We start from the raw sequence: 25,487 nt of genomic DNA on the forward strand, positions 1-25,487 counted from the left end.
CCACATTTGTAAATGTTTGTAAGCTGGTTATTCACATGTATATTTCCTTAAAAATCCTGTTCTGTGTGCTTGTTCTTTAATCAGGTACTGCAGGAATGTCTACCAATGGCATGCCCATCTTTTTGTGAGAAATTACACTGGTCAATCAAAACGTTTCTAAAGTATTTATAAAGTATAGACAGCACTCACTTTAGATTGGGGACTGCAAATATACTTTACTAATGATTACTAAATGGTTTATTAATGTGGGAGTAATGATTAATAAATGGTGAACATAAAACATTTATAAGGCAATTTATAAATTGTATGACGGACACTTAAAATAAAGTTTTACTATCCTGGTTGTGAATGAATAATATATAAGACAAAGGAGAAATCACTGAATAAATGCCTAATAGATGACCATTGGCTTATATAATACCTTATAACTACATATTTCGAATTAGTGCATGTCAAGTGTTCCTCCCTGCCCACTTAGCTAAGTGTTTAAATATTAGACTACATATAATTCAATAGAAGAAAACAGAGAGAGGAGAGCAAGAGACTGCCAGTTCCTTCATGTGTTGGCTGTACAATACAGCCAATGGCTACGTTAAGGAATTGGCAGGCGCTCTCTCTGTTTTCTTATATTGAATTCAATTTACAACCTACTGTGTTCGTCAAAGAACGATGCCTGGACTAGTTGATGTGGATGTGAATAGATTTCCAGTGTTGTGCTTCGTTTGATAGTGCAGCGTACATATGTGTATCTTTCTGCATCTGTCTTCAACGGTCCTAGAGCACTGGCATAGCACATACCCCCGCAGCCTCCGCAAGGCGTTGAATAGCAGAAAATTTGCTAAGAGATTCTTGAAAGTCGGAACATTCCTTGTCTGGCAAGGAAAACACATTTTTCCAGTTGAAGAAAATGTATTTTGTTGCATTATTTGAGCCTAAAGTGTACTTTTAGGGGAATTTTAGAAGGGATTTTTTGGGGGGGGAATTTTCTAAATACTTTCAATATTATTAATTTCCATGTCGGCTCTATGCCTGGAAATGTCCTTGTCTGGTGCAAATAATTCACATTTCAAACAGTCCAAAAAAGCAATAATGGATATTAACTGAAAATGTTTCCTGTGTAGTTTCTTGCAATAGCCCTACGTAGATAAACATCTCATGCTAGAGAGAGCCATTGAGATGGCAAGGCAAACTGAAGAAGTGAAAAAGCAGCAAAGTTGCCTGCGAGGTGACACAGTAAGAACAAAAGAGGCATGCTCAGTGGATATAGTTATGCAGAAAGGCAGCCAGTGGAAATAGACATTCCAGCATGAGAAAGATAGCCATAGAAATGATAATGACAAAAAACAGTCAAAGCATCGCAACTGTGCAACTGCACATCTAAGAGCAGTGTGCAACTCCTGTGGGAAAAAGAGACATTACCAACGTGTGTGTACGTCATCAAGAGCCATAAATGAGGTTCAAGAAGAGGATGATAGCATTTTCCTAGGAACAATAACAGGGGGAGATGACTGACATGCAAGTGATGGACAGAAATGTGAAAAACAAAATAGACACTGTTGCCGATGTGACTGTTATCCCAGACAATTTGTTCAGTCACATTTTTGCAGGAACCAGCAAGCCAGCTCGGCAAAAACCTACAAAACCTCTGCTAGCACCAGGAAGAGCGCTGTTGGGCGTGATGGGCGTCGCAAGTGTGGTTCTACTAAAGGGAGAAAAAGAGACACTGGAGGACGTGTATGATGTCATCAGAGATCTACACCCACCTTTACTAGGCAGACCAGCTATCACAAAGCTTGAGCTAGTTTTGGCACAGCACAACAACCAAGCTGAAACCCAGCGCAGAGCCCTACTCACTCCACAATGGATTCCTCTGACATTGCTGCCAAAAGTCAAGAAAGAGCTAGAGCACATGCAAGGGTTCAAGGTTGTCACCAGAGTGGGGGAGCCCACGGACTGGTGCGCCGGCATAGTGGTTGTCCCAAAGAAGAATGGGGACGTACGGATATGTGTCTATTACACCAGTCTCAATGAGTGAGTGTGTAGAGATACGAACATGGGCTTCTGGCAGATCCCACTAGCCAAGGAGTCGGTTAAGCTAACAACCTTCATCACACCTTTCGGACGTTACTACTTCAACCGTTCTTCTTTTTGGCATGTTTTCAGCACCTGAACACTTCCAGAACAGAATGGTGACAGAGGTCACGGAAGTCCTGGAAGGTGTGGTCTGTCACATGGGTGATGTGTTGGTCTGGGGCCAAACACAGGAGGAGCATGCCGCATTGCAGAAGATGGAAAAAGCCGGCTTAACTCTGAACATGGACAAATGTGACTGGTCAAAGGAGGAAATGAAGTTCTTGGGCGACATTATCTTGGACAAAGGAGTACAGCTTGACCCGACTAAGACAGAGGATGTCAAGGAGATGGCAGAGCCATCCAATGTCAGTGAGCTGCAGAGTTTTCTAGGACTGGTGAACCAACTGGGAAAGTTCATCCCTCAATTATCAGAAAAGGACAAACCTCTGAGACCTACTCTCAAAGAAAAAAAGGGTAGAGCCTTCAAAGAGCTGAAGCAGGATCTGACATCCACACCCATGTTAGCCCTGTACGACCCAAACAAAGAGATCAAGGTGTCAGCCGATGTGTCTTCCTACGGACTCGGAGGACTGCTGCTGCAGAAGAAGAGTAAGGAATGGAAACCCATTGCCTACACTTCCCGGTCTCTCACACCGACCAAGCAGAGAAACTCAAGTGGAATAATAAGCTCTGGGGCTGACATGGGCATGTAAAATATTCTGAGACTTTCTCATTGGTCAACACTTTCAGCTGGAAACTGGTCACAAACCGCTCCTGAGCCTCTGGGGAACCAACCCTTGGACAACCTTCCCCCACGTATCCAACGCTTCAGGATGACACTCATGAGATACTCCTACACAATTGCTCATGTCCCTGAAAAGAGTCTGTGGACTACAAACACGTTGTCACGTGTGTCAGTCAAAGCCAAAGCTACTGCTGCAGAAAAGGAGCCATCATGGAACAGCTTCCAGCAAATGTTTCCTACATGGGCAATCTGAGAGAGCAACTCAAAGCTGACAGTGTGTGCTCAAAAGTCATAACAATGTGTCAGGAAGGATGGTCTGAGTTCAAGATGTGAAGGACCACTGAAACTGTACTGGCCAGAACACGCTTTTCTCACAGTGCACAACAGTCTTCTGTGGAAAGGAACAAGGCCTGCCATTCCATCAGCCTTATGAAATGATATCCTCACTAAGCTGCACAAGGGCCATAAAGTTGTGGTCAAGTGCAGAGAACGCGCACAACAGGCTGTGTGCTGGCCTGGACTCAGCCAGAAACTGAATGAACTTGTGCTTAACTGCAAGACATGCATTAAAGAGTGCACAAACCACACAGAACCAGTCATACCATCACAACTTCCTGAGAGGCCCTGGCAAAGACTGGGAGCGGACTTGTTCACTTTGAAAAGCATATACTTCTCAAGGTATATGGAAAAAGGCAAACCTGTCACTAACAAAGTCTGCGGACGTTGTAGTTCATCTTTTCCCGCCATGGGGTACCTGAGGTCCTGGTTACAGACAATGGGCCTCAGTTCTCTGGAAGACCTGTCATGGAAAATCTAATCAAGTGAGATTGATTGTTTGAATAAATGACAGTCTATCTTTATTTGATATCGATTAATTATTGCAATAATGGAGCTGGTCAACGACCCACCCGTAGGTGACTCGTTGAGAGCCCAATGGTAATGAGTTGGGGCTTGCCTTATATAGCCCAACCTTGTTACATTTCCTTAATCCACCACAACTGTCTCATGCGAGTACTGAGAACTGTTTGTTCTTAGAACAGAGGTTCAGAGACACCTTGTTTGGGACAGAGACACCTCGTTCTGGCTATGTAAGTTTCAGAGTACAGAGTTTATGCGAATCCAACAACTTACACAACCAGAGTAAAGGGATTGTACACATCTATCATTTATATAAACCTTAAATTAATGCTCATACTAATTTTGCCCTTACATACCTCTTTCTGACCTTGCTGCAGAGTATGGATTGTGCCATGTCACCAGCAGTCCAAAGTTCCCGCAAAGCAACAGAGGCGGAAGGCCACGTTCAGACAGTGAAGAACCTCAAGAAAGTAGCGGACTCTTACCTTACATTGCGGGCCTATCGGTCAACTCCCCTCTAGAATGGCTTCAGCCTGGCACAACTGCTGATGGGACGACAGCTTCGTACCACAGTGCCAACACTCCCATCGCTGCTAGACCCATCATTCCCAAATACAGCTGCGGTCAGCTCAAAGGAAAAGGAGAGGAGTGCGGATCAGCAATGTTTCAACAAGTGTCACGGAGTCAGTGACGTCAGCAGACTCCCACCTGGAAAACAGGTGTTGATGACTGACTCAAAAGTCACAGGAACAGTGCTGAGGGAACATGTAGCAACATGATCCTATATGGTGGAAGTTCCACACGGAAGTTCCATCACCTCATCCCTATGGATGGACCTGAGAACAACACTAGGCAGGAGAAGATTCACGTGTCTTCACCACTCCGACACACCTCATTGCCAGAACAACCAACACCCAAGGTAATCCTGGATGTACCTGCTACACCCAGAACAAGGTCCGGGCGAGCAATAGTTAAACCTCAAAGACTGGACTTAAGGGTCAGAGCAAACAAGAACAGAAGACTGAGCTCCAAAAATATAAATACACAAAACAGCAGTCAAGTTGTTACAGTTCGAACTTACCTGTGGGGTAGATTTTTGTTAAAAGAAATGATAGATGGATTTTTTGTTAAAGTTACAGAAAATATTTTATGTTCATGACTATGTTGAAATGTTCCAGAAGAACTAGGCAGGAACAGACCTACCGACATAAGGGCAGAATAATCCCTTGAGGTCTGTTGAGACAAAGGCAGTGTACCATTTGTTCTCTTAAAAGGGGGGGGGGGATGTGGTGTTATGTGCATATTTCATCCTGTTTGGCCATATGCTAATGAGGGCCTGTGGGAATGTAAGGGTTCATTAGGAAAGCATCTCTCTCTCTCTCTCTCTCTCATGTGGCTTGTAAAGTGAAGCAACGTCCAGCTATCAATAAATGTGTCTTCATAAAGACATACCGTTAGTAGTTATTTTACTCGCGTACAGACAAGATTGATTACACAACTCTTATATGCTATGCTCAAAAGTAAACTGACTGGCAGCCAAAACAGCCAAATACTCCATCTAAACATGAATCAATTCTGTCAGATGCATCGTAAGAAGTGGACCAAAACGCAGCGGGGATATGAATACTCATCTTCTTTTATTAGATGGAAACCAAAACAACAACGAAAAACAGTCCTGTAAGGCTCACAGCTATACACGGAACAACTACCCACAAAACCCTTGGAATAAACACCCCTACTAAATAGGACCTTCAATTAGAGGCAACGAGCTAGCACATAATAATCAGCTAGCACATAATGTTCTGAGAATCAAATTTTTTTAGAGCTTGGTGAGAGCGTGGTTGTTCTATGGTTACTGTATTTTTCATACTACCTTCCCACAACTTTCTGGGAATGGTGCAGGATAGTTGCTTGGCTTTGGATTATTCTGAGCACATTTAATGAACTAGATAAAAAATATATATATTTTCTTGGTATTTCATTACTTTCAATTTTGGTAATGTTCTAGGAATATTCTACAACTGGTTTGGCTTTGGGAATGTTTTCAGATAGTTCAGAGAATGCTAAGAAATCAATGTTATTCTGTGGAAATTTCAGTACGTCAGCATAACGTTTCTTACAGGTTCACTTTTTAATCACCACCATTAAGTCCCGAGTCCTATTTGACTCAGCCATGCCTCATTGCCCTTCCAACATTTCCTCATCTCCCACCCCTTCTAATGCTACTAGCCCTGATGCTCCTCCATCTTTTTCCCATGACTGCTACAAAGTTTCTTCCTGCAGGCAGTCACTGAGTCTGAGGTGCTAAAGGAGCTCCTTAAACTTCACCCCAAAAGATAATCTGAGTCAGATGGTTTAGATCCTTTCTTCTTTAAGGTTGCAGCACCTATCATCGCCAAGCCTATCTCTGACCTTTTTAACCTGTCTTTCCCATTGCTTGGAAGGCAGCCTTTATTTAAAGGGGGAGATCAGGCTGATCCTAACTGTTATTAGGCCTATTTCTATTTTGCCATGTTTATCAAAAGTGTTGGAAAAACCTGTCAATAATCAACTAACTGGCTTTATTGATGTCTATAGTATTCGCTCTGGTATGCAATCTGGTTTCCGCTCAGGTTATGGATGTGTCACTGCAACCTTAAAGGTCCTCAATGATGTCCCCATTGCCCTTGATTCTGAGAAATGTTGTGCTGCTATTTTTATTTGGCAAAAGCTTTTGATATGGTAGACCATACCATTCTTGTGGGCCAGCTAAGGATTATTGGTGTCTCTGGCCTCTCCCCAGATTTTGTGTTAAACGCTCTACAACAAAGCTTTCTTAGTGTCTCTGCCCTTAACCTTGTTCTGAAAACTTCCAAAACAATGGTCATGTGGTTTAGTAAGAAGAATGTCCCTTTCCCCACCAGTGTGATTACTACCTCTGAGGGTTTAGAGCTTGAGGTAGTCCCCTCATACAAGTACTTGGGAGTATGGCTAGATGGTACACTGTCCTTCTCTCAGCACATATCAAAACTGCAGGCTAAGGTTAAATATAGACTAGGTTTCCTCTATTGTAATCGCTCCTCTTTCACCCCAGCTACCAAACTAACCCTGATTCAGATGACCATTCTAACCATGCTAGACTACGGAGACGTAATGTATAGATCGGCAGGTAAGGGTGCTCTCGAGCGGCTAGATGCTCTTTACCATTTGGCCATCAGATTTGCCACCAATGCTCCTAATAGGACACATCACTGCACTCAATACTCCTCTGTTAACTGGTCATCTCTGTATACCTGTCGCAAGACCCACTGGTTGATGCTTATTTATAAAACCCTCTTAGGTCTCACTCCCCCCTATCTGAGATACCTACTGCAGCCCTCATCCTTCACATACAACACCCGTTCTGCCAGTCACATTCTGTTAAAGGTCCCGAAAGCTCACATCCCTGGGTCGCTCCTCTTTTCAGTTCGCTCAAACTGGACAGTTTTATCTCCATCTCTTCATTCAAAGATTCAACCATGGACACTCTTACTGCCAGTTGTGGCTGCTGTTGTCTATACCTTCTTGTCTTTGTGCTGTTGTCTGTGCCAAATAATGTTTGTACCATGTCTTGTGCTGCTACCATGTTGTGCTGCTGTGATGTGTTGCTACCATGTTGTTGTTGTCATGTGTTGTTGCTACCATGCTGTGTTGTCATGTGTTGCTGCCATGCTATGTTGTTGTCAAGGGTCTCTCTTTATGTAGTGTTGTGGTGTCTCTTGTCGTGATGTGTGTTTTGTCCTATATATATTATTTTTTTATCCCATCCCCCGTCCCACAGGAAGCCTTTTGCCAGGATGTCATTGTAAAAAACAATGTCTTAACTACATTTACATTTTAGTCTTTTAGCAGACGCTCTTATCCAGAGCGACTTACAGTAGTGAATGCATACATTTCATACATTTCTTTTTTTTTTTTTTTTTTTTTTTGTACTGGCCCCCCGTGGGAATCGAACCCACAACCCTGGCGTTGCAAACACCATGCTCTACCAACTGAGCTACAGGGAAGGTTAACTGTTAAATAAAGGTTAAATGAAAATAAATAAATGTATGGTTCTATTTAAAGTTATGCTCTCAAATTGTTCCAAGAACGTTAAGAAACAATGTTTGTCTGTGGTAATTTCAGTATTTCCACAGAACATTCCACACAAGTTCCCATGTGGTTCTATTTAATGTAATTTTTTTTACTACATTCTGGGAACCTCCCAGGAAAGCTTTCAAGGAACCAGAGTAAAACGTTTTAAGAACATCCCTGCAAACTAAAAATAAACATTACCAGAACAGGCAACATTTTCACTTGTGTTCTCCGAATGTTTAAAACATGTTCAGTGTTACCGGTCAGGAAAAGTATGGCTTCGTTTCCACAACCAATGTGAAACCAAAAACATATGTTCCCACAACTTCCAAAGAACCAAATGTGCTCGATGGGTAACAGCTGAAACACTGCAGGGAATACTGTCAGAAGATGTTTGCCCCTCCTAGGCCCTTGAGCCTGTGGGATGTTATCTTGAATGGAATGTGACTGAAGGAATGGGATAGGTTTTTGATTGATCTATTTTCCATTCCCTTACAAAAAAAGATTGCAGTTTTGAAAGTGAAGTAAAAATGAAGTAACTGCAGTCGATTGTAGTTTTTTGGATGCAGTAATTGCATAACTGCGGTTATACTGCACTCTAATTCCAGTTACATTGCAAAATTACTGTAATAAAAAAAAAACGGTGTTATTTTCGACGCAGTATTTGCCGCATACTGCAGTTATACTGCACTCTGACTGCAATCCTCTTTCGTCAGGGCTTTTCGCATTTTGTTTCCTTCCTGTTCACTACTCGTACAGTAGGTGGCGGCATGCACGTTGCATTTCTGCAAACGCCATTATAGCAGAGAAGAAGAAAAAGGTCACCATTCCAAGATGGCAGCGCGCAGTGTGCTGGGGTACATATGGACCTCTCTTTCTGGGTTTAAATGTGTGGCCAGTAGCAGCAGCAGCAGCAATATGAGTGCCTTTCAGAGGATAACAAGTTGCCCTCAGCTGTCGGTTTTTGGAAATATTCAAAGCAGAGGAATTCGACACGGTGAGTTTCTTGATGAAGCTTGTTGTAGCCATATGACAGTTCACTCTGCTGGCGTTGGAAATTGTAGCTAGCTAAAATAGCGCATCCATTTAGTAAGCTTTGCCCTTCGATAATGATTATTTAAGGCATCAAAGGTTAAAATCATAATTGTGGTCGTTGATAATAAGTTCGATCATTTGAACGACAATGTTGCATGAACTAGCAGTACATCATCTAAACTAGCTTGCCGGTGTTGTGCCGAAAAGCTCCCCCCTGCCAGAATCCCCCCTTCGCTGAACGCATACGCACTCAATTCTTCATCGCTGTGACATGCTTGAACGCACACACTCAATTCTTCATTGCTGCGACTTGTTTGCTAGTTGAGATTTCTGTTCATGTTAGACTGCGTTTCATTAGATTTTTTTATGTCGGTTTGATCGCGGGGAGGCACTAGTAATGTCTGCAGTTGTCGGTTTGGCTATTTGTTTCAAGTGTATTAGTCTAGAAATAAATCTCTTTGCCAATATTCGCCATCTCTCCCCATGTCTTCTTTGACTAGTAGTTGTTCTGTAATGTTTATTGCTTGCATACATTTTACTCCCTCTGTTTTAATATAACACACATACATTAATTATTCATTTCGGGTGCCTATCCTGATGTTGCCTATCCTTTGTTCTATAAAAAGTATTTGACTCTGATGTGTGCCACAGAAAGTACTTGACTCTAACTACAAAATTAAGGAATTAGAAGAGGAGGGGGATTTCGGCAAGACTACCCCCCCCCTCTATTTTGGGACTGCAAGGCCTGGCACACTTCATAATCATTTTGGTAGCTCATGTTGACCAATAGTGTGTGCCACAGAAAGCAAAATTAGAGTATAAAGAAACAAACATTTTATTTTAGAAACCTTTTCTAATGTTTTAGAAAATACACAAATATATTTATCACACAAAAACAAAACAAAGTTAACAAACATTTAAATAGGAAATACAAATTTTAAACTTTGCATAACAAGATATAAAATGACAAATCAAATATAAAAAGACAAATAACATAAAGAAATTTGACATTTAGTCCACTTTTTATGGAAAGTTTTCCTGGTGATACTGTTGCCTGGAACTCAAGCCTAACCTTGTCCTGGCAGGCAGCGTAGACATAATCCTCCAAGGATGGGATGGTTTTCATACAGGAATGGTGGAACCATTGTGGGCAGCGGTCACAACCAATCTGAAATTCATGATGAAAATGTTTAATATATTTAAAACATTAAATACATTTTCTTGAATTACAATTATTTCATTATCAGACAAAGTGGATAATACTACCTCTAGAAATATTACTGCTTATACAAATTCGTACCTGTAAAAATGTGTCTTTAGAAGTGAACAAGCAATTACCCAATTAGTGTTTTCCACATTATTGTCCACCTCCCACAGAAGTGGCACAGTTGGCTCAGGTCATCTAGCAAAACATAATGTCAAGTAGTCTATATACATTTATTTTTTCAGAGCAAACAGGGAACAAGGGAATAATATAGGTTTCTTGTAACACAGTTATTTAAATACATGTGTTTTAGTGGCCATCTTGTCAAAGTTGGATCAAAGATAGCCTTTAAAGATCCATATAAATATTTTTTTAATCTACAATTAAATTAGAAATTGAACATACCAGTGTTTTGGAGAAGAGTGACTGCTATTTCTTCTCTCATGATGTTAACGTCTTTGACTGTATTTGAAAAGACAATCGACTCCTCCTTCAGAACACATTCAGCAAACTGGGAAAAAATGTGATGTGCATTTCAGTTTTTCCCAACAAAATCGTTACACTTAAGACTATAATTTGCAAGTATACAACGACACAGCTATAATATAATTTGACAGTTCTGTTTTGCCTTTTCGTCAGTATACTTTTAGTAGGTTAATTGTGCATTACTTACAGGTTAATTGTGCATTAGTTATTACAGTTGAAGTCAGAAGTTTACATATACCTTAGCCAAATACATTTAAACTCAGTTTTTCACAATTCCTGACATTTTAATCCTAGTAAATATTCCCTGTTTTAGGTCAGTTAGGATCACCACTTTATTTTAAGAATGTCAAATGTCAGAATAATAGTAGAGAGTGATTTTATTTCAGCTTTTATTTCTTTCATCACATTCCCAGTGGGTCAGAAGTTTACATACACTCAATTAGTATTTCATTGGCATTGTCTTTAAATTGTTTAACTTGGGTCAAATGTTTTGGGTAGCCTTCCACAAGCTTCCCATTCGTCCTGACAGAGCTGGTGTAACTGAGTCAGGATTGTAGGCCGCCTCGCTCGCACATGCTTTTTTAGCTCTGCCCACAAATTTTCTATAGGCTTGAGGTCAGGGCTTTGTGATGGCCACTCCCCATACCTTGACTTTGTTGTCCTTGAGCCATTTTGCCACAACTTTGCAAGTATGCTTGGGGTCATTGTCCATTTGGAAGACCCGTTTGCGAGCAAGCTTTAACTTCCTGACTGATGTCTTGAGATGTTGCTTCAATATATCCATATAATTTTCCTGCCTCATGTTGCCATCTATTTTGTGAAGTGCACCAGTCCCTCCTGCAGCAAAGCACCCCCACAACATAATGCTGCCACCCACGTGCTTCAAGGTTGGGATGGTGTTCTTCGGCTTGCAAGCCTCCCCCTTTTCCCTCCAAACATAACGATGGTCATTATGGCCAAACAGTGCTATTTTTGTTTCATCAGACCAGAGGACATTTCTCCAAAAAGTACGATCTTTGTCCATAGGGGCAGTTACAAACCATAGTCTGGCTTTTTTTATGGAGGATTTGGAGCAGTGGCTTCTTCCTTGCTGAGCGGCCTTTCAGGTTATGTCGATATAGGACTCGTTTTACTGTGGATATAGATGCTTTTGTACCCGTTTCCTCTAGCATCTTCTCAAGGTCCTTTGCTGTTGTTCTGGAATTGATTTGCACTTTTTGCACCAAAGTACGTTCATCTCTAGGAGACAGAACGCGTCTCCTTCCTGAGCAGTATGAAGGCTGCGTGGTCCCATGGTGTTTATACTTGCGTACTATTGTTTGTACAGATGAACGTGGTACCTTCAGGCGTTTGGAAATTGCTCCCAGGGATGAACCAGACTTGTGGAGGTCTACAAATATAATTTTTTTCTGAGGTCTTGAAATACATCCACAGGTACACCTCCAATAGGCTAACTGACATCATTTGAGTCAATCAGAAGCTTCTAAAGCCATGACATGTTCTGTAATTTTCCAAGCTGTTTAAAGGCACAGTCAGCTTAGTGTATGTAAACATCTGACCCACTGGAATTATGATACAGTGAAATAATCTGTCTGTAAACAATTGTTGGAAAAATTACTTGTGTCATGCATAAAGTAGATGTCCTAACCAACTTGCCAAAATGCCGATTATTGGAGGACCAAAAAAGCCGATACCGATTAATCGGCCGATTTTTGCCTTTTTTTTTTTTTCTTTGTAATAAATGACAATTACAACAATACTGAATGAACACTTATTTTAACTTAATATAATACATCAATAAAATCAATTTAGCCTCAAATAAATAATGAAACATGTTCAATTTGGTTTAAATAATGCAAAAACAAAGTGTTGGAGAAAGTAAAAGTGAAATATGTGCCATGTAAGAAAGCTAACGTTTAAGTTCCTTGCTCAGAACATGAGAACATATGAAAGCTGGTGGTTCCTTTTAACATGAGTCTTCAATATTCCCAGGTAAGAAGTTTTAGGTTGTAGTTATTATAGGACTATTTCTCTCTATACGATTTGTATTTCATATACCTTTGACTATTGTATGTTCTTATAGGCACTTTAGTATTGCCAGTGTAACAGTATAGCTTCCGTCCCTCTCCTCACTCCTACCTGGGCTCGAACCAGGAACACATCGACAACAACCACCACCCTCGAAGCAGCGTTACCCTTGCAGAGCAAGGGGAACAACTACTCCAAGTCTCAGAGCGAGTGATGTTTGAAACGCTATTAGCGCACACCCCACTAACTAGCTAGCCATTTCACATCGGTTACACCAGCCTAATCTTGGGAGTTGATAGGCTTGAAGTCATAAACAGCGCAATGCTTGAAGTACAGCGAAGAGCTGCTGGCAAAACGCACGAAAGTGCTATTTGAATGATTGCTTACGAGCCTGCTGCTGCCTACCACCGCTCAGTCAGACTGCTCTATCAAATCATAGACTTAATTATAATATAATAAACACACAGAAATACGAGCCTTAGGTCATTAATATGGTCGAATCCGGAAACTATCATCTCGAAAACAAAATGTTTTTCCTTTCAGTGAAATACGGAACCGTTCTGTATTCTATCTAACGGGTGGCATCCCTAAGTCTAAATATTCCTGTTACATTGCACAACCTTCAATGTTATGTCATAATTACGTAAAATTCTGGCAAATTAGTTAGCAACGAGCCAGGCGGCCCAAACTGTTGCATATACCCTGACTCTGCGTGCAATGAACGTAAGAGAAGTGACACAATTTCACCTGGTTAATATTGCCTGCTAACCTGGATTTCTTTTAGCTAAATATGCAGGTTTAAAAATATATACTTCTGTGTATTGATTTTAAGAAAGGCATTGATGTTTATGGTTAGGTACAGTCGTGAAACAATTGTGCTTTTTTCGCAAATGCGCTTTTGTTAAATCCCCCGTTTGGCGAAGTCGGCTGTCTTTGTTAGGAAGAAATAGTCTTCACAGTTCGCAGCGAGCCAGGCGGCCCAAACTGCTGCATATACCCTGACTCTGTTGCAAGAGAAGTGACACATTTTTCCTAGTTAAAATAAAATCTTGTTAGCAGGCAATATTAACTAAATATGCAGGTTTAAAAATATATACTTGTGTATTGATGTTTATGGTTAGGTACACGTTGGAGCAACGTGTACCTAAGTGATTATATGCAACACAGGACAGGCTAGATAAACTAGTAATATCATCAACCATGTGTTAACTAGTGATTATGATTGATTGTATTTTATAAGATACGTTTAATGTTAGCTAGCAACTTACCTTGGCTTCTTACTGCATTCGCATAACAGGCAGGCTCCTCGTGGAGTGCAATGTAAAGCAGGTGGTTAGAGCGTTGGACTAGTTAACCGTAAGGTTGCAAGGTTGAATCCCCGAGCTGACAAGGTAAAAATCTGTCGTTCTGCCCCTGAACAAGGCAGTTAACTTCTTTGGGATAGGGGGCAGTATTTTCACGGCCGGATAAAAAACGTACCCGATTTAATCTGGTTACTACTCCTGCCCAGAAACTAGAATATGCATATAATTAGTAGATTTGGATAGAAAACACTCTCTAAAGTTTCTAAAACTGTTTGAATGGTGTCTGTGAGTATAACAGAACTCATATGGCAGGCCAAAACCTGAGAAGATTCCATACAGGAAGTGCCCTGTCTGACAATTTGTTGTCCTTCTGTTGCATCTCTATCGAAAATACAGCATCTGTGCTGTAACGTGATATTTTCTAAGGCTTCCATATGCTCTCTAAAGCAATAATTCTTAAAATAATTATGTATTTTGTGAACGTTTATCATGAGTAATTTAGTAAATTCACCGGAAGTTTTCGGTGGGTATGCTAGTTCTGAACGTCACATGCTAATGTAAAAAGCTGGTTTTTGATATAAATATGAACTTGATTGAACAAAACATGCATGTATTGTATAACATAATGTCCTAGGAGTGTCATCTGATGAAGATCATCAAAGGTAAGTGCTGCATTTAGCTGTGGTTTGGGTTTTTGTGACATATATGCTTGCTTTGAAAATGGCTGTGTGATTATTTTTTTGGCTGGGTACTCTCCTGACATAATCTAATGTTTTGCTTTCGCTGTAAAGCCTTTTTGAAATCGGACAATGTGGTTAGATTAATGAGAGTCTTATCTTTAAAATGGTGTAAAATAGTTGATTGTTTGAGAAAATGTAATTGTGGTATTTTAGTTGGTTTTGTATTTCGCGCCGTGCGATGCTGTTGGCTAGGGGTTCCGCTAGCGGACCGTCTGTCCTCAATAGGTTAACCCACCGTTCCTAGGCCGTCATTGAAAATAATGTGTTCTTAACTAACTTGCCTAGTTAAATAAAGGTGTGTAAATTTTTTTTTTTTTAAACGGCCAAATCGGCATCCAAAAATACCGATTTCCGATTGTTATGAAAACTTGAAATCGGCCCTAATTAATCGGCCATTCCGTTAATCGGTCGACCTCTAATACTTACTTTCAAGGCAAAGACCCACAAGAAGTAACATCTTGTTGGCATGGGTGAGGAAGGGTACCACATGCCCATCTGTAGATATTACACCCCTTCTCTCTCAGGAATGATCTGAACATGTATGTTAATAAAAGTACAGCATTTTGAAACACTTTATTAATTACAATATAGAGATTAATAACAGTATAGCATTTCAGACTTTATTGATTCCATTGTAAAAGGAATATTAAAAGCAGTTTTTACCTTGTCACCCCCTGGCATCTTTTTATCTTTCTGGCACTTTCCCCCATTGGATTGAAGAACAGAGCCCTCTTCTGGGATGGCAGCATAATCTTTCAAGTTTAGACAGACAGACACACATATTACACACATGGCACATACACATTTTACACATGTGTATGTGTTCACATGTATATTCTGTGTTATGTATGTATTTCTTAGTACTGCCTTATTGGGTTGAGGAACAGAGCCCTCTTCTGGGATGGCAGTATAACCTTTCAAGTTTAAACAGAGACGCACACATTACATTCACACATTATACACGTGTATGTGTTCACATGTGTATTATGTATGTATTTCTTAGTACTGCCTTAGCAGCTCTTACCGTCACAGTCCAGTGGTTGTGTTCAATGAGGATGCCAATAATGTACTTGTACATCATTGGATCAATCTGAAATTTAAAAGAGCAAGGATAGTTGCTAGAGTTCAAAATCTGTCAAATATAACATAATATTATGAGAATAATCCAACCAACCTTAAGTTTTGATTTCTTGCTCCCCCAAATGCCAGTCATTTTGACTTTTAAAATTCCGCACCAGATGGAACATGTAGGCATTGATGGTCTGACAGAAAAAAAGACAATGAAGGTAAATCTGTTACATGGAAAAACAACAATTTAGGTTTTCCTCATAAATACACAGATTAATCACACAAATACAGTGTTTACATATACTGTATGTGCAACACAGTCTCACTTCACTTTCCAACTCCATATTTGGACCAGTTCTGTTGATCCTGATGGTAAAAAAATGTTTATATGGGCCGATTCTAGACAACAGCACATATACATATTTTCCTCCCCAAGCCTCTGCAACACCTGGAAAAATGTACTTGTAAGTGTACTGAGATATACAAATGGATCAACCTGACAAGATTACATACATTTGTTTATATCAGTAGCTGCTGCTGGTGTGGAGGCTGCACCTGCTGGTGTGGTGGAGGTGGAGGCCGCTGGTGTGGTGGTTGTTGAGGCTACACAACTACAAATACCTAGGTGTCTGGCTGGACTGTAAACTCTCCTTCCAGGCTCATATCAAACATCTCCAATCCAAAATTAAATCTAGCATCGGCTTTCTATTTCGCAACAAAACCTCCTTCACTCACGCCGCCAAACTTACCCTAGTAAACCTGACTATCCTACCGATCCTCGACTTCGACGATGTCATCTACACAATAGCTTCCAATACTCTACTCAGCAAACTGGATGCAGTCATCACAGTGCCATCCATTTTGTTACCAAAGCCCCTTATACCACCCACCACTGTGACCTGTATGCTCTAGTCGGCTGGCCCTCGCTACATATTCGTCGCCAGACCCACTGGCTCCAGGTCATCTATAAATCTATGCTAGGTAAAGGTCCGCCTTACCTCAGCTCACTGGTCACGATAACAACACCCACCCATAGCACGCGCTCCAGCAGGTATCTCACTGGTCATCCCCAAAGCCAGCACCTATTTGGCCTCCTTTCCTTCCAGTTCTCTGCTGCCAGTGACTGGAACGAATTGCAAAAATTGCTGAAGCTGGAGACTTACATTTCCCTCACTAACTTTAAACATCAGCTATCTGAGCAGCTAACCGATCGCTGCAGCTGTACATAGTCCATCTGTAAATAGCCCACCCAATCTACCTACCTCATCCCCATATTGTTTTTATTTACTTTTCTGCTCTTTTGCACACCAGTATCACTACTTACACACCATCATCTGCTCATCTATCACTCCAGTGTTAATCTGCTAAATTGTAATTACTTCGCTACTATGGCCTATTTATTGTCTTACCTCCTCACGCCATTTGCACACACTGTATATAGACTTTATTTTTTTCTATTGTATTATTGACTGTACGCTTGTTTATACCATGTGTAACTCTGTGTTGTTTGTGTCGCACTGCTTTGCTTTATCTTGGCCAGGTCGCAGTTGTAAATGAGAACTTGTTCTCAACTAGCTTACCTGGTTAAATAAAGGTGATATAGATATATATATATTAATTAATTAATTAAACCTGCTGGTGTGGTGGTTCTGGAGGCTGCTGACTGTATCTTTATGAGGGTTCTGACGAGTCTCCTCTATATGAGGCCTATGGTGTTCCGTGCTTATTTTAGGGAAGATAACCCCCTTGTCATCTTCCAAGTCTGCGCTTTTCCCTTCGAGACCTCGAATCGTTTATGGCCGAGGTAGTTGGGATCTAGTTCGCCCCCTTTCCTCCGCACTCATGTTGACTTACATATTTGAACTTTATTTTTCGCCCTGAGTACAAATTTGATTTATTATTGTTATTATTATTTTACTACTGTATTAACATCCTTAACTAAAACATATATATTTTTTAAATGTAGGGAAAGCCATAATAGGAAAAACGACAGGGGGCGGGAGCTTTTCGGCACAACACCGGTTTGTTATGAAACACTGCTTGACTGTCCTGGATTGAAGCTATACTAACTTTGACAATGACTATGTTGTTTGTGTTTATAGTCGTAGAAAAGAAAGAAGGCAAAACAACAATAGTAAGTGACAAGCTTGCTAACCTGTTGGTTCATTATTGTACACTGTTTGTGGGTGGCGATGGGTTACTTTTCTCTTACTTTAGCTATGTTGTGGATTACTGCATTTGAGTTAATACTAGTCAATACGGTATCCACACACTTCAGGATATAAAATATAAGACGAGCTCTATACCATTGTTAAGTATGAACACTTATCTAGATGGCTAGTAAATGTGACATTTACAGTTGATTGATGGAAGTATTAGTGCGGTGCTTATTTATTAATTGACCAGCATTGCATTATTTTCTCAGATTGAGGGAACAACTGAGGATACCCCAAGTGGACCACAGCCACCCAACGCCACAGCCCAGTGCCCCATCTATCGATGGAACCTGCAGAACAAATACAACTACACAGTAAGTGTTTCAATGATACCTGACTGCATACTTACTGCCTCTCGACTGTTTTGCCGGAATACCAGAGTGAGATGAACAGTGCTGGTCCACACTCGCATCTGCCATGTCTCATGCATTGTATGTCTGTGTGCCTGTTCTATGAGCTCAGATGTAGAGTAATTCCCTGTGTTTGTTAGGATGTCCTGTTGCTCAGTCAGTTCATCAGGTCTGATGGAGGAATGCTGCCTCGTAGAGTCACTGGTCTCTGTGCCCAGGAGCACCGCAAGATCGCCATCTGTGTGCAGATGGCTCACAGAGCAGGTACGATGCTGTGTGTGTCTGCCATGGATACACAACTATTGTGAAATGTATTCTCTTCAAAGTGGTAAAAGTACTCTCTTTTCTACTCCAGGTCTGCTCCCAGATCACAAACCAACACTACCAGAAGGACACATCCCAAAGAGGCCACAGCTCAACAGGTAACGAGTGTGTTTAACCCCATCAGTATCTACCCTCTCACACCTGTATTGTTTCTTGTTAGACCTCTCATTACATTACCTTTCAACTAACTCTTGTGCATCCTCTCTCTGACTAACTCACACCTGTGTTGTTGCATCACAGATATCTGACTCGCTGGTCCATTGATTCAGTGAAGCCCATCTATAGGACGGGGCTGAAGTGGTGTAAAAACCGCATCTCTGTCGGCCACCCAGCTCTCAGAAACAACGTACAGTACGGCAAGAAAATCCTCTACCTGAAACATTGATGACCTGGGGGCATGTCAACTCACAGCAGGAGTTAGTGTGGGCGGGACAGAGATGGGGTACAACAGTTCTATTGGACATCCTTCCTTGTAGTACTCCTGGCCCATTTGGAACTCCATTGACTTTGAGAACTAGCCATTGGAAAAGCTGGGGGAGCATCTGTATTTGTCCAGCCTATTTGTCTATTGGTGGACATTGCCCATTGGAAACCCATTCTGTCATTTGACCTTTTTGAAGATGCCCTGAAACAAAACTATTAAACTCCACATTTAGAGCTCTATTCAATCCGCATCGCGGCAGTTCAGCTTTACAGCTTGATTGCCTTTAAAATGTCAATGTTCCCGCTTTACGAGAGACTGCATTCACGGTAACGCTGCATATGTCGGCTCAATAGGGCATTACCTTTACATTTCTATTGCGGAATCTGTAACGCTTCAGAAATACAGATTGAATAGAGCCCTTGCTGTAAGATCAATTGGGTCAGTGTTACATCAACAGTGTAGGTGGGATGTTGACATGGTGTACTTCAAGACAACCCAGATGTGCAAATAAAATGGGTCTGCTTTTTCTCCCTCCACCATGTGTTTGCATGAGTGTGGAAGTAAGCATTTACTGGGCCTATTGACAAATGAACCAAGTGCATGTGGAGGTAAATCACAAACAATGAATGATTTTAGTTTGTTTATTTACTTTAAATAACAGGAAAGAAACATCTCTTGCATAAATAGAACTGTTTTGGGTGGGGATGAAACACTGCTTGCTCAGATGAGAGGTTGATGATGATGATGGTGATGATTCTCAGTTTAGATAAGTGGCAGGTGTTCGCTCTCCAGCTCTGGATCTCACTGGCTCTTTAAAGCATGAAGGGCAGGTCCAGGTTCTTCAGTCCGTCGCCCATGTAGATGTATCCGTGCTGGGGGGTCATAGGTACGTGGAAGGAGATCAGGCCCAGCCACAGCAGGCTACGGATCACACACACTGTGCTGCCACGCTCAAACTGCAAGCTCCACGACCCTACACACACACACACACACACAAGTATATGGGTTATGAAGATTAACACAAAAACTGCCGCTCGTCCTTGACCTTTCATAAGCAGAGACCATGTAAAGGTCTCACATTACTCCCTCATTAACTGACTCCACTCTTCCCTATGTAAAGAAGTCTACACAGCAAAAAAGGTAACAGTTGGCTGATAGCTCAATCATTTAGAAGGGTTTAGTAAGTCCTTTCCCTGACTACATATCAGGGTGGCCTGGCGGAGCAGCTGTCTGCTCATGGCCGTCACCCATAGCCAGAGAACACTGTTCATGCTGAATGGGAGCCTAGCAGAATTCTCTCACCGCAGATTCACTGCACCATTAATCAGGAGGGTCCAGGACTTCTTGGAAATCATTCATTAATCTGGAACCTCCCAATTATCAAAGCATTAAACATGAGAATGAAACCTTGTGCCAGAGCTATCTAGGAACAGCGATTCCAGTAAATTGTGTCAATTGTTCTGATACTGTTTTTCTCTCATATTTCAGTTTCACAATGCTATGGGGTGGGAAATTAATTGAAACCTTTTGCAAGAGATATCTAGAAACAGAGATTCCAGAAATGGGGTCTATTGGGAGGTGTTTCACAATGCTCTTTGTCTATGGGGAGAGATTCATTTTCCATGACCCAAAGACACTCCTGCCAGATTGATGTGATTTGAGAAGCTGTTCAGTGATGGTGTCCAGATAAGTCTACTTCTCACTGAAACACACTGGTGGTTTCAAACTCACACATGGCATAGGGAGGAACCCAATGGGAGAACAGGCATGGAAGGGGTATTGGCATAAATCAGAAGTCGATAACAGCAACTGTTGCCACATACTCCCAGGCAAGTCTGGAGGATCGCTGTGGTGAGGGGTAGCTTCACGCAGAGATACCAGAGGAAAGCACTTTCGGTGGAGATCCATCATTTTGTCCTTAAACTGTCTTTAGTCTAGGTCTCTCGCTCCCTTCAGCAAAGGCTTGAGGCCTGGCCGTTAAGTTCTCAGTGAGGGTGATGCTGTCACTGGGACAGCTGTGTAATGTAAGCTGGTTTGGGAACGCTGCACGCACAGGCACACACATTCACACACCAGAGATGCTCATCCCTTTGAAATGAACAGCTGTGATGTTTTAGACAGATACTGCTGTGTGTCCAGAGCCTCTATCACTTTTCCACAGCACCCACACCACAAACAAATTGTGATACATGTCTGTTTAGACAAACTACAGTTTGACATCATCCAGATATAAACTGACAGACTGACCAGGGGAAATCTATGATCTGTTATTGTTGTCACTTATTAAATCCACTTAAATCGGTGTAGATGAAGGGGAGGAAATGGGTAAAAAAAAAAAAAATTAAGCCATAAGACAATTGTGCAAAATCTTGGCATTCTCTCAACCAGCTTCATGAGGAATGATTTTCCAACAGTCTTGAAGGAGTTTCCATATGCTGAGCACTTGTTGGCTGCTTTTCTTTCACTCTGTGGTCCAACTCATCCCAAACCATCTCAATTGGGTTGAGGTCGGGTGATTGTGGAGGCCAGGTCATCTGATGCAGCACCATCACTCTCCTTCTTAGTCAAATAGCCCTTACACAGCCTGGAGGTGTGTTTTGGGTCATTGTCATATTGAAAAACAAATGATAGTCCCACTAAGTGCAAACCAGATGGGATGGCGTATCACTGCAGAATGCTGTGGCAGCCTTGCTGATTAAGTGTACCTTATGCTCTGTGTCTCACAAAGATGTGGCAGCTGGAACCAAAAATCTCAAATTTGGACTTATCAGACCAAAGGACAGATTTCCACCGATCTAATGTCTCTTCTTATTGGTGTCCTTTGGTGGTGGTTTCTTTGCAGCAATTCTACCATGAAGGCCTGATTCACACAGTCTCCTCTGAACAGTTGATGTTGAGATGTGTCTGTTATTTGAACTCTGAAGCATTCATTTGGGCTGCGATCTGTGGTGCAGTTAACTAGTGAACTTATCCTCTGCAGCAGAGGTAAGTAACTCTGTCTTCCTTTCCTGTGGCGGTCCTCATGAGAGCCAGTTTCATCATAGCGCTCGATGGTTTTTGCAACTGCACTTGAAGAAAGTTCTTGAAATTTTCCAGATTGACTGACCTTCATGTCTTAAAGTAATGATGGACTGTCATTTCTCTTTGCTTATTTGAGCTGCTCTTGACATAATATGGACTTGATATTTTACCAAATAAGGCTATCTTCTGTATACCACAACACAACTTATTGGCTCAAATGCATTCAGAAATAAAGAAATTCCAAAAATGTACTTTTAATAAGGCACACCTGTTAATTGAAATGCATTCCAGGCAACTACCTCATGAAGCTGGTTGAGAGAATGCCAAGACTGTGTAAAGCTGTCATCAAGGCAAAGGGTGGCTATTTGAAGAATCTCAAATATAAAATATATTTTGATTTGTTTTAACACTTTTTTGCTTACTACATGATTCCATATGTGTTATTTCATAGTTTTGATGTCTTCACTATTATTCTACAATGTATAAAATAGTAAAATTAAAGAAAAACCCTTGAATGAGTAGGTGTCAACTTTTGACTGGTACTGTATGCATACATACTTTGGATGGTGCCCCTCTTATAAATACAGTGCTGTGAAAAAGTATTTTCTCTACTTTTGCATATTTTTGATACTGAATGTTATCAGATCTTCAACCAAGACCTAATATTAGATAAAGGGAACCTGAGTGAACAAATACCCATCGGGGATGGCTTACCCTGGAGTTCCCTTCAATCTCCACAAGTTAGGTAAATCTGCATTCATTTTTTTGGCACCTATAATGTGAAATGATCTCCAGAAGTCCTTTAAAGTTGTTGGATTTGGTGCCTCTAAGGCAATTCAGATGGATGTTAGAGGGCCTTTTTACTGTTACCTTTGGGTATATCCTCACTCAAAGGATCCAGGAAGTCGATGGAGGGGTTGAGGTTAGCCATCTCCAGGATGGATTTCTTCTTCAGTTTCTGCGGCTCAGTGAAGTGCAGGAAGTAGCTGAGTTTACCCGCCTCCAATGAGGACAGACCTACAGAATAGACAGAACACACACATTCACTCACTCAGAAACTGATAGTATAATATGATTCTGTCTGTGTATGAAAAAGAAAACACACTAAAACATGTGTGTACACTATAGATGCACAATGTGCAGTGTGAGATAAATGATGGTCTGGATTCTGGTTCCAACTTCCAACACACTCTGAGCTAAAAACTACACCGCTGAATCAACCTCTCGTGCCAGTAACACACACAGCTGTGTCCCATCTCTCCACAGTCAGACCACATTCTCAACTGGGAACCACCACACTCTACGTGGAGCCATCCATTTCATGAATAACTTTGAAAAGTAGCTTTACCCTCAAAGCTGCAGTTGGTCTGCACCAGGCCATGGGGACTCTTGATGAAGGCACCGCGTGGGACCACAGACACCTCCTTATCAATGGTGTGGACAGTGGAGGCCAGCCTCTTCTCCTCTTTCACCTTAATCTGCAACACAAGCCAAACAACCATTACCAAACATCTGTCACAACACCCAAACAAACTAGTCATCACTCTTCTGCAATAATACCACACACAGTCACGACGGGCATATGAATCTAGTCACTGTACATTAATCACTGACACTTATTAATAAGCAAAACACCATTAGCTCAACGTTACGCAATATAATTCGTCACACTTGTCCCCACCATGATTTCCTCCTCCACAGCCTCGTCCCCCTCCCCTTGCCGCCGTATCTCGGTGTGCTCATACTCATGTGAGGGGTCTCCCACGAAGCGACCCTTTGCTGCAGCAGACACTTCCGCTAGCATTGCCTCAGTGGCAGGGGGAAGCAAGTGCCAGTCCACACAGTTGAAACTGGAGTAGGGAAAGGACACAAACACATGTGCAAGAGGGCACACATACACACATAGAGAGAGAGAGAACATCTTGAATAGGAGAATGGTTCACAACTCCAAAGCCACAAGTGACAACAAAATGCAAGCTAGCTATAATAATATGCCTGTAGTAAAATAGACTACAGGCTCTAAAACTATTTCCTTTGCACCTCTTACCTGTAAAGGCTCTTTTTATCCGTCATCTCATCCTCTGAAACCCCCTGTGCAATGAAATAGTCACCCTTTATGCCCAGAATCTTGCCCCAAAACAGGACACGATTGAATTTGTTGTTCCTCTTCAGAATGACCAGGGAAGTCTGCAGGGCAGCTTTTTGCTCACTGCTCAAAGTTAAACCGCTACCAGAAACGAGGTCCAAGGAGTAGTATAACGTGTTGGAGTCCATTGCATATATAAAGCGTGTCTCAATGAAAAGTAAATACTTTTATATAAAAAGGCTAAATGTTTGGTAACTAGGTTACGTGGGGACAGCTGCCAAGAACGTCCGGTTGCCAATGTCAACAAATCTCCTTAGTTACGTGTAGTCATAGCAACTGCGGATTGCTCCCAGTCTACAAATCAGTTGAGCTGCACAAATTAGCTAGAGATTGAATTAGTTGAATTCTCAATCTGATTTTCAACACTTGGCTCTAATTCAGCAACAATCTGCCACGTACTTGTCTGTTAGGCTACCTATCCTCATCTCATATTTTTCTAATTTACAGTCTTAGCTACTTAAGATATTTCAGTGTTGAGAGTAAAGAATGGGGGAGATTTCCAAGGCCTTTCCTTCAAGTCACAGCCAGAAACCTGTGAGAGAGGAAAAAGTGAAATGTCTTTATTCTTTTGGAACATGTGTGAGTGTAATGTTTACTGTGCATTTTTTTATTGTTTAATTCCCTTTTGTTTATTATCTATTTCACTTGCTTTGGCAATGTATATATATGTTTCCCATGCCAATAAAGTGCTTAAATTTAATTGAGAAAAAGAGAGAGAGAAGTTAGATCCAGTGCACAGCTGGCAGAATGCATGCTCACATCCCACTAACTACAGCGTGACACAAAGGAGGATAGGATATAGGAACTGGATATGGATATAGGAACTGAGATTATACCACTGTGAATCTTGAGCACATGGGACAGGGGGTCATTAATGTTACTGTGTGTGTTTATGTGTGTGCGTGCATCAATGGGTTCATGTCCCTCGATCTGTGTACTTAAGTACTTATATAAGATTCATGTCATGTACATAAATAAGTGTGTGTATATAGCCCGTATTTTATATATATTATTGGATTGCCATATTTTCCCACCATCGTAACTTTATAGTGGGAGATGGGGAATTCTCAATGCCAAAGGCACACTTTCTTATACAGATGTCTTTAGATCCACAAGCCATAACAGCAGCACAGGAGCTGAGAGGGCCTTCATGAGTTAGAGCACACCTATGACCCTAACTCATCATAACTTACCAGCTCAAGACAGCTTCTCATCCTCTCACCCCTGAGTCTGTCTGAGATCTCACGAGGTTCATTTGGGACCGGAAAGAGAGCAGAGAGGATGTAACAGAAAGGAGGAAGAGAGGTATTAGGGAGAAGATGGGAAGAGGGGGATAGGGTTGAAAAGTGGGGATTAAGAAGGAGAAGAGAGAG

General features: G+C 41.4%; 2 protein-coding genes across 2 annotated transcripts; one reads left to right on the forward strand and one right to left on the reverse strand.

The window, feature by feature from the left end:
• The first annotated feature begins 8,576 nt into the window (after window positions 1-8,576).
• mrps18a (mitochondrial ribosomal protein S18A) lies at window positions 8,577-19,483 on the forward strand. Its single transcript, XM_014205383.1, has 6 exons — window positions 8,577-8,765; window positions 17,736-17,767; window positions 18,059-18,163; window positions 18,340-18,463; window positions 18,555-18,621; window positions 18,764-19,483. The coding sequence occupies exons 1-6, from the start codon at window positions 8,603-8,605 to the stop codon at window positions 18,906-18,908; spliced, it is 636 nt and encodes a 211-aa protein (XP_014060858.1). The 5' UTR covers window positions 8,577-8,602; the 3' UTR covers window positions 18,909-19,483.
• A 91-nt stretch (window positions 19,484-19,574) lies between these two features.
• rsph9 (radial spoke head component 9) lies at window positions 19,575-24,373 on the reverse strand. Its single transcript, XM_014205382.2, has 5 exons — window positions 24,016-24,373; window positions 23,650-23,818; window positions 23,317-23,446; window positions 22,839-22,985; window positions 19,575-19,920 (listed from the first exon to the last, which is right to left on the reverse strand). Exons 1-5 carry the CDS (start codon window positions 24,240-24,242, stop codon window positions 19,760-19,762), a joined length of 834 nt encoding a protein of 277 aa, XP_014060857.1. The 5' UTR covers window positions 24,243-24,373; the 3' UTR covers window positions 19,575-19,759.
• Window positions 24,374-25,487: the final 1,114 nt, after the last annotated feature.

Source organism: Salmo salar, chromosome ssa06 (assembly GCF_905237065.1).
Source record: "Salmo salar chromosome ssa06, Ssal_v3.1, whole genome shotgun sequence".
Classification (NCBI taxonomy): Eukaryota; Metazoa; Chordata; class Actinopteri; order Salmoniformes; family Salmonidae; genus Salmo; species Salmo salar.